This window comes from Pteropus medius, unplaced genomic scaffold, assembly GCF_902729225.1.
Source record: "Pteropus medius unplaced genomic scaffold, Ma_sr-lr_union100, whole genome shotgun sequence".
Classification (NCBI taxonomy): Eukaryota; Metazoa; Chordata; class Mammalia; order Chiroptera; family Pteropodidae; genus Pteropus; species Pteropus medius.
Window position 1 is genome coordinate 4,397,173 of NW_024342473.1, and position 17,273 is coordinate 4,414,445.

A 17,273-nucleotide genomic window follows, 5' to 3' on the forward strand; every position below is an offset into this window, starting at 1 on the left:
GTAGATATCCAGAAGATGGATTACTGGGTCACATGATAGCTCTATTCTTAATTTTTTGAGGAAACTCCCTACTTCTTTTTTCCCTACTGATTGTAGCAATTTACATTTCCTCCAGCAGTGTGCATGGGTCCCTTTTTCCCCACAACCTATTCAACACTTGTTATTTCTTGTCTTATTGATGATAACCATTCTAACGTGTGAGGCAGTATGCCATTGTGGTTTTGATTTGCATTTCCCTTATAGCTACTGAGCATGTTTTCATGTATTTGTTGGCCCTCCATAGATCTTGGGAAAGTTTCTGTTGATGTCCTCTGCCCATTTTTAATTGGAATGTTTGTTTTTTTTGTTGTTGTTGAATTGTCTGAGTTTTTTATATATTTTGTATATTAGTCTCTTATTAGAAGTATTACTTGCAAATATCTTCTCCCATTTGGTTGGTTGGATTTTTGTTTTTTTGATGGTTTTTTTTGCTGTGCAGAAACTTTTTTAATTTGATGGAGTTTCATTCGTTATTTTTGCTATTACTTCCCGTCTTTATGAGGTCAAGTTTATGAGGCCCTCTTTGAGATCAAGGTCCATAAGTTTAGTACCTACGTTTTCTTCTATGTATTTCATTGTTGCAGGTCTTATATTTGTCTTTAATCTATCTTGAATTAATTTTTGGTATGCTGCTAGATAACAGTCTAGTTTCATTCTTTTGCCTGTTGCTTTTCAATTTTCCCAGCACCTTATTTATATGAAAAGCCTTTCTTTTTTGCATTGTATGTTTTTGGCTCCTTTGTCAAATTAGTTACCCATATTTGAACTTTCTAAAACATTCATAACATTTTAATTTATATGGGCTTCTACCAGTCAAGATTGGAGCTGTGCATACCCATAATTCTGTGCATAATGCCACTCCCTTTCATGAAGTTCTTGTTTGTATCTTTTTTATTGGCATTCATATGTCAACCTCTGGCCCTAAGGTAGTTGGCTAATCAGTTGTCAGGTGAGCTCTGTTTTTTGCCCACAGTGGGGCACTTAGAAAAATCATAAAATATAGTGAGGGACCTTAGAGTCCAGCTGGAGTGACATATCTAATATACAGAATATTTAGTTACGAATACTCTTAATCTGCAACTATAACACACGAGTGGGTTACTGAATACAGATCGAGGACTACTTGTAGTTAATTAGCCTAGTTATCCTAATACCACTCTGCAGGATACAACAAACTGTCATCCAAAACTATGTAGGGAGAAAAACCTCCATCTGTCACTCCTGTAGCAAGGTTATGAAACCAAACTCTCCTAGCATGGCAGAAGGCTTCCTTCTTTGGACAAATGCCATCTCAGACTTGTATTTAAAGTTCAGTGCATCAGGATAATTCGTGTCACTAATTCCATGGAACACCTTGGTCTTGCATGGCAGCCTTAAATTTTTCCGATCCTTTTGATTACTCATCACTATGTAATGTACCAGATTTTGCTGCTTATATTTCTATAGAGCTGCTACTTCATTTGTTGTTCTGCCTATTCTTATCCTAAATTTGTGTTTTAAAAAATTGATTCTGGTAATGTAAATTATCCCAGTGTCTTTTATTCCCCCCTTACCTTATCAAATAGCAGTTTTATTGCTTTTGTCCTTAGTTTTTTCTTAAAAGTGATTTTGAAAATGTGTAAGCTTAAATTTTGCCTTAATTGTAATATGTGCATTTGTGACTGTAGTTTTTTTCTTGAGCTTCAGAGGTTAATAGTATATGTGTGTATATGTGTGTATATTTTTTCTCTCATAAGCTATTTCACTAAATACCTTCTACTTTTTTTAATATTTTTTCCTCTAGTAACATGAATACCAAAACATAAATAATTAACTAATATATGATATTCCTATAGGGGCAATGCATTTCTGCTGATTTTAATCATGAAAATTTTATGGACATATAATATAGTTTACTGTTGTGTTTTCACTTTGGATGTTTTCTTTATTGTTTATTTTAAGAAACTATACTTCCCTTATTTTCACAGGTAAAAAGATGGCCTATCAAAAGGTCAGTGCAGATCAAAGAGCTCCAGGACATTCACAGTACTTAGACAATGATGACCTTCAAGCCACTGCCCTTGACTTAGAGTGGGACATGGAAAAGGAACTGGAAGAACCTGGCTTTGATCAGTTCCAGCTAGACAGTGCTGAGACTCAGAACCTGGAGAACTCAGAGACTGCGGACCTCAATCTTGATTCCATTCAACCAGCAACTTCACCCAAAGGCAGGTTTCAGCGACTTCAGGAAGAGTCTGACTATGCTACCCATTATACGAGATCTGCACCAAAGAGTAACCACTGCAACTTTTGCTGCCTTTTCAAAATACTTTGTACAGCCATCATTTTATTTATTTTTGGAATTTTGATAGGCTATTATGCACATGAAAATTGCCCTTCAAATACTACATCTTCAGGAACACTTGATCTTCAGCTATACCAAGAGATTCTCAAGACAATCCAAGCAGAAGACATTAAGAAGTCTTTCAGGTAGGTATCAAAGAAATGGATGTTGGTAGGATGCATTTCCTGGGAAAGGTGTTTCACAGAGAGTAGTGAGCTGGTGATCATAGTTTAAGGTTAATCTTGCAAGCTGATAAACATAACTTACCAGCATGTTCTTCATAGAGGGGGTACACATTTTCAGATTTATGATACTGTAATACAAATTTATGATGCCGTTTTATTAATTGATAATAAAAACTATAGCTACTATGGAGACTAAAAGACTTGAGCCAGTGCATTTTCTCCCTCTTGGGAAGCCCAAGTAGTCTAATGAGATTCAAAGACTGTTGGATGTACTTGTAATAAAAACTAAGGCATTAACCATATGATTACATTTGCATTTTTAATGACATCAGAATAAAGAAAACCTTCTTTATGGGCAGAAGTAATTATCTCTTATGGTCAGGAGCTAAGACAAGCACTGGTAAAATTTGATCCCCTGCATCCCTGAGCATCCTAATAAGCATATTTTTATTGAAACACATTGAGTTTTATATATCAGGCAATTCTAAAAGCTGACCTCTCTTTTTAAGGTAAGTGAGCATATGACTTGTCTAGCTAGAACCTGTTGACTTTTGATAAGAAACTATTCTTTATTAGGTCTTAATTATGAGTTCTTGAGAAAAACTCCACTGATGTCATATAACCAATGGGTAACTTGAAAATTTTGTTGCTTGTTATATTATTATACATGTTCTTCTAAAGTGTTCCCCAGTTTACATGTTCATTTAAGTGAGGAACTGTAAGGGGAAGATTAGATATTAACTTCCACATATATTTTTCATGTTTGTTGAGAAAAGATAGCCATAGATGAATCATATGAATATTGTTTGTAGGTAAAGGAGAGGATGCTACTTTTCTAGTATATTCTTTCTGGATTACACTGACTTATTACAGCCAAGATATAGGCATGTGTTTATTTCTAGGGATCGTCTAAGGAAAATACCTACTGAAAATGGATCGTTTAATCTGTGTGCTAAAATATCACATGTATTGATGTTGGTGAATTATTATTCTCTTCCTGAATATCATATTGGAATGACTAATTGGAATTTGTTTCCTACCCTCTTCTGTGTCTGCTATTCAATGTAGCATAAGCATCCCCAAATATTCAATATGCAGATAACACTTTCTATGGTATTTCCCAATGTAAAATTGTTTATACTGAATTGACGTGAAAGATATCCATTGTAGTATAATGAGTTATTGTATCAGTCAGTATCCAACCAGGAGCATAGAAAACTGAATATTTAAAGCAGAGAAATTCTATCTGTGATGAAAAACTGAGAATCCAATCTGGGGACACCGAGGCAGTCCAGAAATTAACAACAAAATGAAACCATTACTGAACCTAGGCTGGAGAAACAAAGGGAGTTGGGAGTAACTTGGTAGAAGTTGGAACTTTCTGCATACACAAATGTATTTGTGTGTGTGTGTGTGTGTGTGTGTATGGGAGGTGTCTCAGCCAGAGACACAACTGAAGACAGAGAGTAAGAAGTACCACAGCTTCTCCCATCCTCCTGCCTTGCAGTGTTTTACCAGTTGTCCCATTGGCTGAACTCAGCAGGAAGGCTGTTGACTCAGAGCTTGGGGAACTCATCCTGAAGGCTTTACCTCCCTGGGGTCTGTTGAAATAGATCTAACTGACACAGGATGTTATTAAAAGGGAGAAAGAGGGGGAGAAGAAGTGGGAGAGGAAGGCAGAGAGAGAGGAGAAAAAAAATAAAAGAACTTTTTAAAATCGTGTCTACTATAACTTCATTGTGGACATTTATTGTACTACAAAAGTATTTTCTAGAAAAGGATCTATGAGTTTATTTTCTTCTTAATATTAGAAATAATTATGTTCTTTCCTGAGCAACTGCTTAATTTTTAATTTATGGACACAGTGACTCTCGTAACCAAGCCTGCTTCTCTTTTACTTTGGCATTAGTTAGTTCAGAGTCAAATCTGTATTGAAATAATAAGGAACTTAATGGCATGCATTTTGTGTACTAACTAGCTTACACATTTATTTTCTCTCCTTATATCCCTTCGCTTTCTTTGTCTTATTTTTTTCAGCGCTGCAGACATCTTTAAAGACTGATTTATTTCCTCTTTTCAAATAGGCAGCTGGTTCTAAAATTTTAAATATATAATTAAAAAAACATTTGTTACTTTCCTCAGACTAGGATTTGCATGACAATAAAGCTTATATTCTCCTCTTAAACTTGAACATCAACAAAATATATATTTCAAAGCTAGCTACAAAAATATAACCACCAGAAATTATACTTCCAGGCAGTATTCAGTAGATGAACACAGATTCACAATTATGCTCTGTCAAATAACAACGGTTTTTTTTAATTGAAATAGACTTTTTCTTTAAAAACATTTTTGTTACAAATACATCTATAGTAACTTTCTCCAAAAAAAAATCTCTTCAGCCAAAGACAGTCATTCCCCAATAGTCATGCTAACAACATGTCTTACTCAGAATTCCTGTGTTAACAAAGTCATTGTAAATTTAACTCTGTACATCACAGCTTCCTACTGTTATTTTTTATCAATTTTTCATTGATTATGGTCTCTCACAGGCCTACTATTTTGTTCATCAATTGCTATCTCTCTATTGGGTCTCCATTTCTGCCTATGCTCTGAAACTATGTCAGTTCTTGCCACACATTCTAACAGTTGTGAAATATAAAAGATATTTTTTATAGTAGATTATACTGCAGATTCCATGAGAGAATGGACAAATTTACTTTGCCACCATTAGACTATTGTCTAGCAGACATTAAGTATTTTACTAAGGGAGAAAATGAATGTATAAATAAGCGAGAAACAGATCTCTGTTTAATTGATCAATTATCTTATGTATTTTGAAAACTTTTACTTATTATTAGATTTTTTATATATATGAATATGGTTTTATTTGTAATAAAATTATAAAATACTACTGTAATATAATTATATTATAATCAGAGAATATGCTATGTTCTATTTTTAAATAAATGAAAACTCCTGTAAAACCAGATACTGTAGAAATGTTAAAGTATCACTATTGATATCTCAGTTTCAGTTGAAGCTTGAAGATAGTTGATATTAATTTCTAATTAGCGTCAGCATGCAGAACTTGAATTAAAAAAAAAGAAAGATATATCAAATTCTGAGATGATCCTAAGAATGACTGCAGAAGTTAAAAAATAGAGTAAAAAAAGAGGGTTTTTGGAGAGATCTGCTAGTGGTGGTACAAGTCCCAACCTCTTTTTAAGGAGAAAGCCTATGTAGTCCAGTGAAAAAAGGGTTTAATAGAACTACTTAGAAGAACTTGATACATGCCTCACACAGAGTGTCTGACTTCTACCTGAGAAATCTAAGTGAAAAGACATGGACTAGCTATTTGCTGATAAAAATTTAGAAGGAAGAAGTGACTTTTTTGGGTGGCCTATGGCAAAGTTTACTTCTGTGGACTCTGTGGGAGAGGGAAGAGGGGGAATAGGGCGAGACCAAAAAACCCACAAAGCGGGAACAAGGGGAAGATTCAGCTGCCAACTCTTGCTAGATTCAGAGAGCACCAAGTCAGTTCATGAAAGTGTCAAGTGAGAACCTTTTGCTCTCACTTTATCTATCCTCACTTGCTCTGTTGCATCTTGTAGGTGTGTCAGGAGCTCTGAGGGAGGAGGTATAGAAACACATAGAGAAGAAGCTGATTGCGCTCCCTTCTTTGACTGCAAGGTTCCCAATCTAGAGATGGTTATAAAAAGTAGGTAACAGTTCATAGTTCTGACTATTAAATGACACTAAACACTTTAATTATTTACTGGAGGAACTCGAATCACTTAACAGCGAACAGTATTACTAGAGTTTACTATTCAGGAACAGGGCAAAAACTAAACCCAACAAATAACTGTGAATAAGAAGAAAAAAAAATACATTATGATTACATTCCCTGAGTAATGCTTGCTCAATATAGACATTACACATGTGTTATTTTTATGTGTAATATTTTAGAAAAGAGCATATTTGAATAATGCGTTGGTTCATAGAGAATCATTGGTAGACATATTGACTGTATATCTCAGTTTGAGAACCTAGTTATCCATGATAACACTGTATAATATGTTAACATAAGCCAGGTACTTGGCATCATATTGACCAAATAAAAGAATATCAATGAGAGGTTTAGTAATACTTGATCGCATTTATAGCCATGATCAAGATTAGCTTAGGAATATGAAGACCATATAGTATATGTGTAAATGCGTGTATGTGTGTGTGTGTGTGAATCAGTCTTCTAATAAGATTCTCTTGATCACTTCTACCTATGCTTAACTCATTGCTATTTGAAAAATACATTCACTCTTTTGCATCATTGATCTATTGCTCCCATGCATCTTCTGTGAAAGCAGACAGAATATATAATACTCAGATATATATCAGATATTTTCAGATGCATCAGATTCAAAATAGGCCATTAAAAGTGGTTTAATGTATGCTTTTGATGCCTTGGAACAGTAACTTCTTAAATAATTCAAGTTTATTGTAAACTTCAAAACAGGAAGCTGGGCTTACACAGTAATCTATGAATAGCAATAATCTATTTGATTGGGCCTTCAGACATGGAATCTGTGTGCAATTAGCTCCAAGGACCTCAGTTATCACAGTACTCTGATTTTCACTGAAGTGTTGAACCACTCAAGTTACTTAGCTCCCTTTTCATCTGTACTACTTTTTGTTTGCCTTATTGTTTCTTTTCCCAGCACCAACTGCTATTTGTATTCCCCCAAATATTATTCTCCCCATTTCTATTCCCCAGAATGAAATATGATTATTATTTTTTGGAGGCCCAGGGACATTTGTGACTCTGTGTCAAGTGCTAATCCCCAGTCTAATCAGCTTTGGTCAATTGGGATGCTGGTGACCTTGTGTAAAACATGCTTAACTAGGGCTATTGAGAGACCTCCTTAACTTAGAAGTTAAATGTGACAGGTACAATTTTTTTTTCCTCTTCTATAATAAAATCATCAAGCCTTTATCATCTATATTGTTGAATGAATGGTGTATATGTGTATATGTGTATGTATATATATTAAAGATCATAAACACATTGCTAAACAATGTTGAAAACTTCAAAATTTGTTAGCAAATATCATTATGAAAAAATATTTTGAAGTGGATGAACCAATGATGTTAAGTGGATTTTTGAATGGAGGAATGCTGCCAATTGACAGCTGTAGATGCTGTGAAATGGTGAGAAGGCGAAATGTGTTATACCCTAATTATGACTAATGTGGTATCTTTTTTATTGAAAGGGTATTATTGTTTTTCTTACTTAAAAGCACAATATAAACAGAAAGTTATAAAGAATAAAGTCAAAACCACTGATAATCTTAGCATCTTTTATCATTTTTTTCTTTCCATATTTTTCCTGTTGATCAGCACAATTATATTATGCCATGTATATCCTTTTGACATCTGCTTTAGAATTTTTTTCTCTTCCAATAGAGTTAGAACCATTGTTTCAAGCCAATAATATAGAGTTAAATAATTATATAAACATACTGCTGGTATTCCCTTATATGCATGTCATGGATTTATTTAACTTATTTCTTATAAATAGGTATCTCTAAGTTCTTTTGATTATCTCTGCAAATATTCTTGTATGTAAATCTTTGAGTGCTTATTTAATTATTCCTTTCTGATAGATTCCTGGAAGCAAATCACAGATTCAGGGCATTTAAATATGTTTAGTTATTTTGATTTGTGTTACCATAATGCCTTGCAGGGCCATCAGCCTTCCAGGTCCTCATTCCTTTTCATTTGTTTTGATAGGCCACAATTAGTGTTGAAAAACTTTTATATCTTTAATTAACTATTTGTAGTTCTTTTTGCATTTGTGAACTACTTTTTAAATCATTTTCTCCATGGCTTTTATAGTTTCTTTCCTATGGCCTTTTTAATTTCAGTAAAAAAAATTATCGTAATAGTAAAATTGTCTGCTACTTTATGTTTGGTATCTCATCTTTCTGGACTTTATTTAGTAGACACATTTATTTGTTAATTTAACAAATGAAATGAACAACACATTAACAGCTCTAGAGATTTACCTATATTTAAATGTCTTCATTATTTAGACAAGGATGATATTTTTCATCATTGGTTTGGTACAAGTAATTAAGTGCAAGTTAAATTATATTGTGAAATGATCTTTATAAACATTAGTAAAATATCATATTTTCTTAACTGGCAATTAAATCTCAAATGTTACTAATTATTTTCAACAATACTTCAATGAATGAGACCTCAATTGGAAACTTAGATAACATTCAATATTGTTTCAGATATAGGCATATTTTAGTAATTACTTAATATAATAAATTGAAATGAATTCCCAAGTCAAATTTGTTTTCTCTTCTTCTGAAATATATTTTTAAAGATGATCTCATTCTTGTCCTCTTTCTTTCTCCTCTTCCTTTTCCTTTACTTCATTTTTGCAATGATAGTATGTGTGTAACTCGAATGGTACATTTTTTAGTGCCAATAAAACCTTGTCATTGACACTGTTTGGTTAGGTTACCTGGCTTAATGACATTAAAGGAATGATAAATTTGCACATATATTGTGCTACTTCCTGTTTTATACCCCTTTCTGTGCCTATAATAGTTCTTTTTCATTGTTCTCAGACCTCGCCTCAGAATCCTTCTCAATTCAGCAGTCACTGACCCTTATTAGTTGTTCAGAGGTACATAAGAGTATTTGCCATTCTTGTCCTATATTATCTTTAGAGTGAATCACATCATCAAAATTAATTTCATTTGAATTATAGGCATGGATTTTTCTCCTCTGTAAAGGAAAAGTGAACACATTTATGAGGCCGACTAACTGCAGAAAGAACCCTAGACTAGACTAATGACAGCCCTAAACTGCCAAGGAGCCCAAAATCTTAGTACTCTACTTGTTAGCATTTACTATATTTTTATGATCTTTCTTAAACTAATTTGATCATCTTAAAGAAAGATGTCTCTGTTCAAACTATCTATAAATAAAATCTATAATTTTCTCTAAGTTTAATTTCACCTAAATCCTTGTTTACCTACCCTAATTTATCTTGACATAAGAAGCATTGGTTTTGCTTCTCTGTCTCTTCTTTGAACCCAGTGTGTTTGTTTTCTTGTTATAGTATTTTTGTTTATTTTGTGCTCAATCTCTTCATTCCTCTCATTCCTTTAAAAATTTTTAATATTTATTTTGATAATTTCAAATTTCTAAAAAGTTACAATAATATACCATTTATTTGAATTCACCAATTGCTTACATTTTGCCTCATTTGTTTTATCATTCTCTCTCTCATCTATCCATCTATCTTTCTTTCTATCTATCTGTGTGTGTATATATATGTGTGTGTATATATATATGTATATGTATATATATATAGTTTGTTTGTTCTTGTTTCTTTTCTTGAAACTGAGAGTAAATTGGTGACATCAAGCCCCTTTACCAAACACTTCAGCGTGTGTTTTCTAAGAACACAGACATTCTCTTACATAACTACAGTATAACAATCACAATCAGGAAATTTAACAAAAATACAATGCAGTTTTTTAATCCACATTCCATGTTCACATTCCCCTCATTCTTCCCTTTCCACATCTATCACTCATGTTTACTTCCTTCTAATAAAGAACTGCTACTCTGTTTTCCAAGGAATGTACAGTTGGTCTAGTTTCTTTTTCACGGAAGCTGACAACTGCACATTCTCTGCAGTCTTAAATGAGAGAGGCAAGTTAGTCCTTGACTAAAGAAAAGTTAGCTGTAGAGTCCATGGAGAACCATGGACTGTTTTACTGTCATTAGAGCACTAGAAAGGCTCCTTTCAAATCAGTGATTTTTTTCCTCCTTTGTTACCACAGAAATATGTGTTTGCTCTTCTGCTTATGTACAAATGCAAATCTTGATGTCATCAGACACTGTTTTCCTCTAGTCCCACCTTACTTTGCAACCATCTTTCTGTTGCTCCTCTGTTTTATGTATTTTTATTTTATCTCTGTGTTCTCTACCCTTCATTCTCCAATTTCATTATTTGAGGGAATGAGAGGAGGAAGGTTGGGAGAAATGAAGAAAGCAATAAAGCAACTGGCATTTTAATTGAAGAAAAAGATGTAAATATATAGCAAAAGTACATATAATTCAATATATGCAAATGATAACAATAAATTTAACAGTAATAGAGTGATAGTTCCTAAAGGAAGTAATTTACTATTCTGTCATTGATCTCTCCAGATAACAAATATACATTGTCTTAAATTTAATCATAGAAGGAATACATATCATAAGATTTATTTAATTATGCATACCATTTTATTGCTCTAGACTTTAGATAAAGCGACTGCTTCACTCAAGGTTTCTCAGTGTTATGCAGAATGACATTAATTCTCTTAACTGACTCGATCAACTCAAAGATGATAATTTATGCTCATCAAAATCATTAGGAATTTGGCCAAAGCAAGAGCAGCACCCACCAATAGGATGAATGAAGATCGTTGATGAAGGGGCCTTTGACTGCAATGGCCTTTTCAGTCTTCACCTATTCTAATACTATGTAATCTTTGAGGCCTGGCTCAGGTGCCAATTCCTCCATGATATTCTTTTTGATCTCCCACCAGATGAGTTTTCTCATTTTTTCCTTGCAACTCACAGTACTATATTTTCTCTCTTTTTCTTGGCATGAATCATTTTCTACTTTGCAGTAGAGAAAGACCTATGAGTCTGACACAGCGCTTGAATGGTAGTCCACAGACACTCAGTAAATCTTTACTGTGGGAGAAAATGAACCCAGAATACAGACCTTCTTGATAAAACCTTCACGTCCATGTGGATTATCAGTTATTCTTAAAAAGAATGTGTGGATAGTCTCTGACTAAAATGTTTCGACTTATAATTTTTTTGTCTTTATGGTGGTGTGAAAGTGATATGCATTCAGTAGAAACAATTCTTCAAATTTGAATTTTAATCTTTCCCCAGGCTACCAATATGTGATATGAAACTCTCTCATGATGCTGGGTAGTGCCGTGAGATGATTGTGCCCAACTGTAGGCTAATATAAGTGTTCTTAGTATGTTTATGATAGGCAAAACTAAGCTATGATGTTTTATAGGTTAAATGTATCAAATGTACTTTTGACTTATAATATTTTCAACTTATAATGGGTTTATTAGGATATAACCCCATCATAAGTCTAGGAGCATCTGTATACTACTAGTTATTCATGTTTACTATTAAAATTTGAAATTAAAATTATATATATCAGACCTTCAATTTTTGAATATATTTTGGCTACATTCTCATAGCCTGTGCTAAAATGTTAATTTTGAAAGCAGAGGATTTTCTTTTCCCTATGTAAACATGTGCTGAATGGCTACTATATTCCAGGTACTCTGGCAGTCAGTCTTCAGTTTTTAATGCTATTTTGTTTAAACTATATGGCATTTTCTTTCAATAAAGAAGACAAGAAAATAAAAATTTCACAGATAGGTATTTCCATGATCATAAGTTTTATGAAAGTAGATCTCCTCGTAAGTCTTTTTATGCCCTGCCAGTTTTAGGAATGGATTGTCACAATCTAGGGCCAGCTCTGCTTGAAGGCTTGCTTGCTTCTCATGATCAAGTAAATTCAAAGAATTTTCTTTGTCTCTTTGTCTCTTTCTCTCATTTTCTGATTCCCTCCCTCCCTACCACCTCCTCTCCCCTCCAACCCCCGACATTCATACACATACAAGTTATTTTATCCCGAAGAGTATATACTAAGATTAGGTTACATGCTTTTCTAATAAGCAAATTTTCTTTCTAAAATCATTTTCATAGAATCTATCTGATGTAAAACATCGAAACTAAGTTGTTAAGGATCAAAATGCAGGAATCCTTAATTTTCAAATTTGGTTTTTGTTACATTCTTAGTAGGAGGAATATATTTTATATAATTAGATGACTCTTTTTCAGTGAATATGTTATATGGTCAGTGAAATATTTCCATCAGATATAGCAACATCATCTGTGCTTAAAGCTTGTCACATTTTTCTTATATTTTTTGCTGTGCTGACTATAATATGCATTTTCATCCATTTACTTCTTGATCCCATTCATTCCAAAAAAGGAAGAAGATCAGTTAGATGTAGTACAGGGGAAAAACAAACCTTTTCCGTTGAGGATTACGTATATCAGTATTCTGTGGATTCACTTGACTTCCCGACACTCTTGCAATAGAAAAATTGGTAATGATAGTATTTTGGAGAGTAAAGTGTACATTAAACATGGAAAGGTTGGGAACCAATTACACCCTTATCTCTTTCATGTTCCTTTCACTGTCACTGAAATCAAGATTTCAATAGCAGGCATGACCTTTTGAGATTTTCAATTTGAACATCTCAATTTATGCCTTAGAAATTAAGCAAGGTATTTGGATATTGCAGCTGAAACTATTACTTCCATAATCTAACTGAATAGTTTACAGGAGAAATTTAAAATATATGTGGAAATAGATTATTTATGCAATATTTATCAAATCAAATTAAGTACTTTATTAGTCACTTGAAATGGATGTTTCTAGCTGATAGGAAAGTTAAATTGGTTGGCAGTTCAGATAAAGATGGATGATGAATGTTTCCTCCCACTGCCCTCATCCTGGGAAACTATCACAGAATAGATAGCTTCAAATTTTAGAGCCTTATATAACCACAACGTGATAGTGAATTTTATGTATCAACCTGGCTAGGCCAGAGTGCACAGATGTTTGGTTGAACATTATTCTAGATGTTTCTGTGAAGGTATTTTAAAAATGGGTAGATTTGATCTAATTGCTTGAAGCCTTAATAGAAAAAGATCGATCTTTCAGGAAAAAGAGGGAATTTTTACCAGCAGACGGCATTTGAACTTAAACTGAAACTCTTCTCTGAGTCTCCAGTATCCTGGTCTACCCCACAGATTTTTGGGCTTCCCAAGACTCTACAATTGTGTGAGCCAATTCCTTAAAATAAATCTCTCTGTCTCTCTACATGTATGTCCTGTTTTGTTTCTCTGGAGAACCCTAATTAAAAATGCATATCAATTTAGAGAACTTAAACCAATATAATTTGGCTTTTTTTTTTTAATTGTAGAATAATTTATTTAGATGTTAGGATTAAACTTAATGATATGAAAAATTGATACTGAAATTTTTAAAAAGGCCAATGCCCATCTTTAACATGTTTTATTAATTAATAAATTTCAGATCTTATTTTTAATGTAATTAAATATATGGAAGGATATGCTTTGAAATGATATTCTATGTGTCTAACTGTATTTTAACATTTTATTAAAGATGCTTAATCATTTTCTTCAACTTATTAGATTGTGGCATCAAAATGTAGTCAACTCCCCAAGCAAAAATGTACTTTCCAAATTTTGCAAAATGTCATTCTTACGGGAAAAAAAAAAAATTACATTGAAGTTCCCTTTCCTTTCATTATAACTGGAGCAAATATATTAAATTTTATATGCCTGATTTGGGAAATCAGTTTCTGTCTTCAATAACTGATTGTGTATTATAGTTAGGTCCTTTACAAATGAAATGCATTTCTGTTGCTTAAAAATTGCTTTCCTGTGCAACATGATGTAGTTATGAATTAAATCCAAATGAGCTTTATATTCACAATGTCATAATATGTAACTCGTCCCCTGTGGAACTTTTTTATTATCTAATACAAGGCAAGCTAATGTCTTCCTCTCATGGCTCACTTCTCAGAAGGGTATGCAACTTTCAGTATTAGAAATAAAGAAAGAAAACTATGATTTGAGACCAAATTACCTTTTTAGAAACTCTCTAAATCACAGAGAGCACCTTAACATGTCCCAAAATATGCAAATCAAATTCTGCTAGAACAAGAAACAAAAGAAGTAGTTCCAGTTCTATGGAGTACATTTCTATCTGTGAGAGAAAAATGAAACTGAACATTTTTCTTTGAACAGAAATGTGTGCAGGTGGTTTTTACTTTCAATAAAAATAAAATAAGTGTGGGCGTTTTCTCTATTTCTTCACTTGGTTTCATCATATTAACTCTATTCTGTAGGGAACAACTTGTAAGATCAGCTTGTACCAATATTGTAGTTCAAGCTGCTATATAGATTTAAAAACTCTAATTTATTAGCTTGATAATTTTTGTAATTTGACGAAACACATCAGATATTCCCTTACTTTAGCTGTCTTAGTCATGTCTGGGTGGCATATTTAACTGAGTATTTCAAAATGTGTCTTGCTATTTTATGTGGGCAAAGAGCAAAGGGAGAAAATGTTTATTTTAGTCCTGTGGAGCAGTCAAGATACATGTATTAGATTTTCATAGGCTGCTGCTACCTGTGGCTACCTGTGTGTTTTCCTTTTGATGGAGGCCCTTGCAGAGTTTTTCTTCATCTTTCTCTTGCACACCACAGCTATATCTGAATCAGTTGCTGCTTGGTATAACTCATGATCCAGATCAAAGCCTTCTTTCTTATTTTAAGTAGAGATCCTAATTCCTATAAGACCTATTTCCTCTGGTTTAATTTTTTAAATTATATTTCAAACAAATTATTACATAAACAAAAATAAGAATATTATCTGCATAGAAAAGTACTAGGGAGTTAGGGGTGATGCCAAAGCTATATACTGTTAATGGGGAAAGGAGACATCTCAACTTTTCAATATAAGGATTTGTATTATTCTCAATCAAATTTATATTCCAATTTGAAAAGAACACTGATAGCCTACCATCACAACACTAATTCAAGGTGCCTTTTAAAACCAGGGCATTTATTCAGGCATGTATTTATTTAACAAATATTTATTGTAGGGCTACTGAGTACTGGGCTAGAGACAAGCAGTGAATAAGATATGCAAGATACTTGTATTTATGGTGTTTATGTTCTTCCTGGCCAGACAGAGGCAATGGGAACACACTTGTTTATGTAAACAAATTATAATGACACAAAATTACACATGGTAGTAAGTAGGAAGAAGGCAGAGAAAGAGCATAAGAGAGAGAGAGAGACAGCAATAGAGAGGGAAAGAGAAAGAGAGAGAAAGGGATATTGACTACAATTTGCAAAGGTCTCTAGGGATTAATTTTGGATAAAGCAGTCCGTTCAATTTCAAATGGACACTTACTGTGTTCTGAGAGGGTAGACCAGTCCCTCTAGCCCAGGCTGCTTGTGGACCTGTAGGATTGCTCAGCAGCTGTTAGGCACAACTGCCTCAGCTCCCCTTGCTCAGGGGACTTCTATAGAGCTCTTTCCCTACTAATTTATTTGCTTTTTACTGCAAACAAAAAAAACAAACAACCCACTTCTGAGGAGTGAATTCAATAGACAGGAAGAGATGGTGAGCTCTGATTTCTCTCAGATTTCCATTCATTTGCAATGTTTAATATGGAATTAAACTCTTCCAATTAAGAAACATGGTGCTCCATTGATGCCTCTCTTTAAAATTATTGAAGGTAAAGTAGCTTACTTAAAGTTTAGCTTTTCTTCTCAAAATAGCCTAATTTCTGAAGATTGCCTCATCACTCCCAGTGTTTTCTTTTTGCTTTTATAAATTTCACATTAGATACAGAACTGACGTGGTACGAGTAATAAGAGAAAAATTTTCTTATAGCTCAGTTTTATTCTGAAATGACCATTTTAAGGATATGTTAATCCTGGATTCTTGAGTTCTTAGTTTTTTTGTTTAATCTGTTGCAATCTCTTGAAAGAGTTGCAGTTTGCTAAAATGTGCAATTATGGTCTGACACCCAGTGATGTTTGTTAACTTTTTAAGACTGCAGGCAATATCTGTAAGGATTGTTGCTTGACAGACATGAAAATTTCACATGCATTTTCTTAACAAATACTTATACTGCAGTTTCATCCTTCAAGTGGATAGGGACCAGGCATTGGTATCCCTTTTCAGTTAACTTTTTGGCATGAAATGTCCAAAGAGGAAAGAAGTTGGGACCAGAGGATTTGATAAGGCTCAAGAAGTAGATTCTTAGAATTGAGAAAAAAATATCTCTGTGGTAATCATGAAGGCAGAAAAGATAGTGATTGTGCTAGCAATTTTCATTCCAGAAATAGAAGTCTGTTCCTGTACTGGGAATAGTGGCAAACTGAATGACAGTATTGATATGAAATATTACTACAATAATTTGTAAGCAAGAAAAAGAAATTTGGACATTGTGGGAAATGACACTTGGAAAATAATTTGCTGATTAGTTGGAGAAGATAGCTGTGAAAGTGACATAGGATAACAAAAATATTTTTTAAAAAGTAAAGCGGACGATAATTTGGGGAGAGAGAAACAAGATGAGAATCACAAAATGAATTAAGTTTTCCTTCTGCCTGGTGCTTCAAGAGAGTTTCTAGATTAGAAACCTGGTTTAGAATGTAATCCAGAAATGCAATGCCACTGTGAGAATCTAGTCTAGAAAAATTTTAAAAGTTAAGAAAGGCATCTGCAGCATAAGCCAGTGAGAGAGAGAGTCAACAGGAACAGTGGAGAAATAGCAACTCAGCTATTTAGATCTGAAAGGTCCCCCTCCCATATCTTCTGTGAGCTGTGTACAAGCACTGGGAAGAAGTTTATGATTTGCCCTAGGGAATATTTATCCAGTCTGAGTCTGAAAGTGAAATAAGCATGTGAAGAGGAACCCAGAGAAAGCTGCAGTACTTAAAAAAACAAATATACTTCTAGATCTCACTTGACCTTGGAAAGTTGCCCAGGACTT

At 33.5% G+C, this 17,273-nt stretch overlaps 1 protein-coding gene across 6 annotated transcripts in view; it reads left to right on the forward strand.

Annotated features, from left to right (window-relative positions):
• NAALADL2 (N-acetylated alpha-linked acidic dipeptidase like 2) overlaps window positions 1-17,273 on the forward strand; it is a 1,088,713-nt gene that overhangs the window by 480,121 nt on the left and 591,319 nt on the right. For all 6 annotated transcript variants that reach the window (XM_039865076.1, XM_039865077.1, XM_039865078.1 and 3 more), the window contains one exon: window positions 2,007-2,508. In XM_039865076.1, the coding sequence (XP_039721010.1) occupies window positions 2,015-2,508 (494 nt within the window). In that variant the 5' untranslated portion in view covers window positions 2,007-2,014. The remainder of the gene's footprint in view (window positions 1-2,006; window positions 2,509-17,273) is intronic.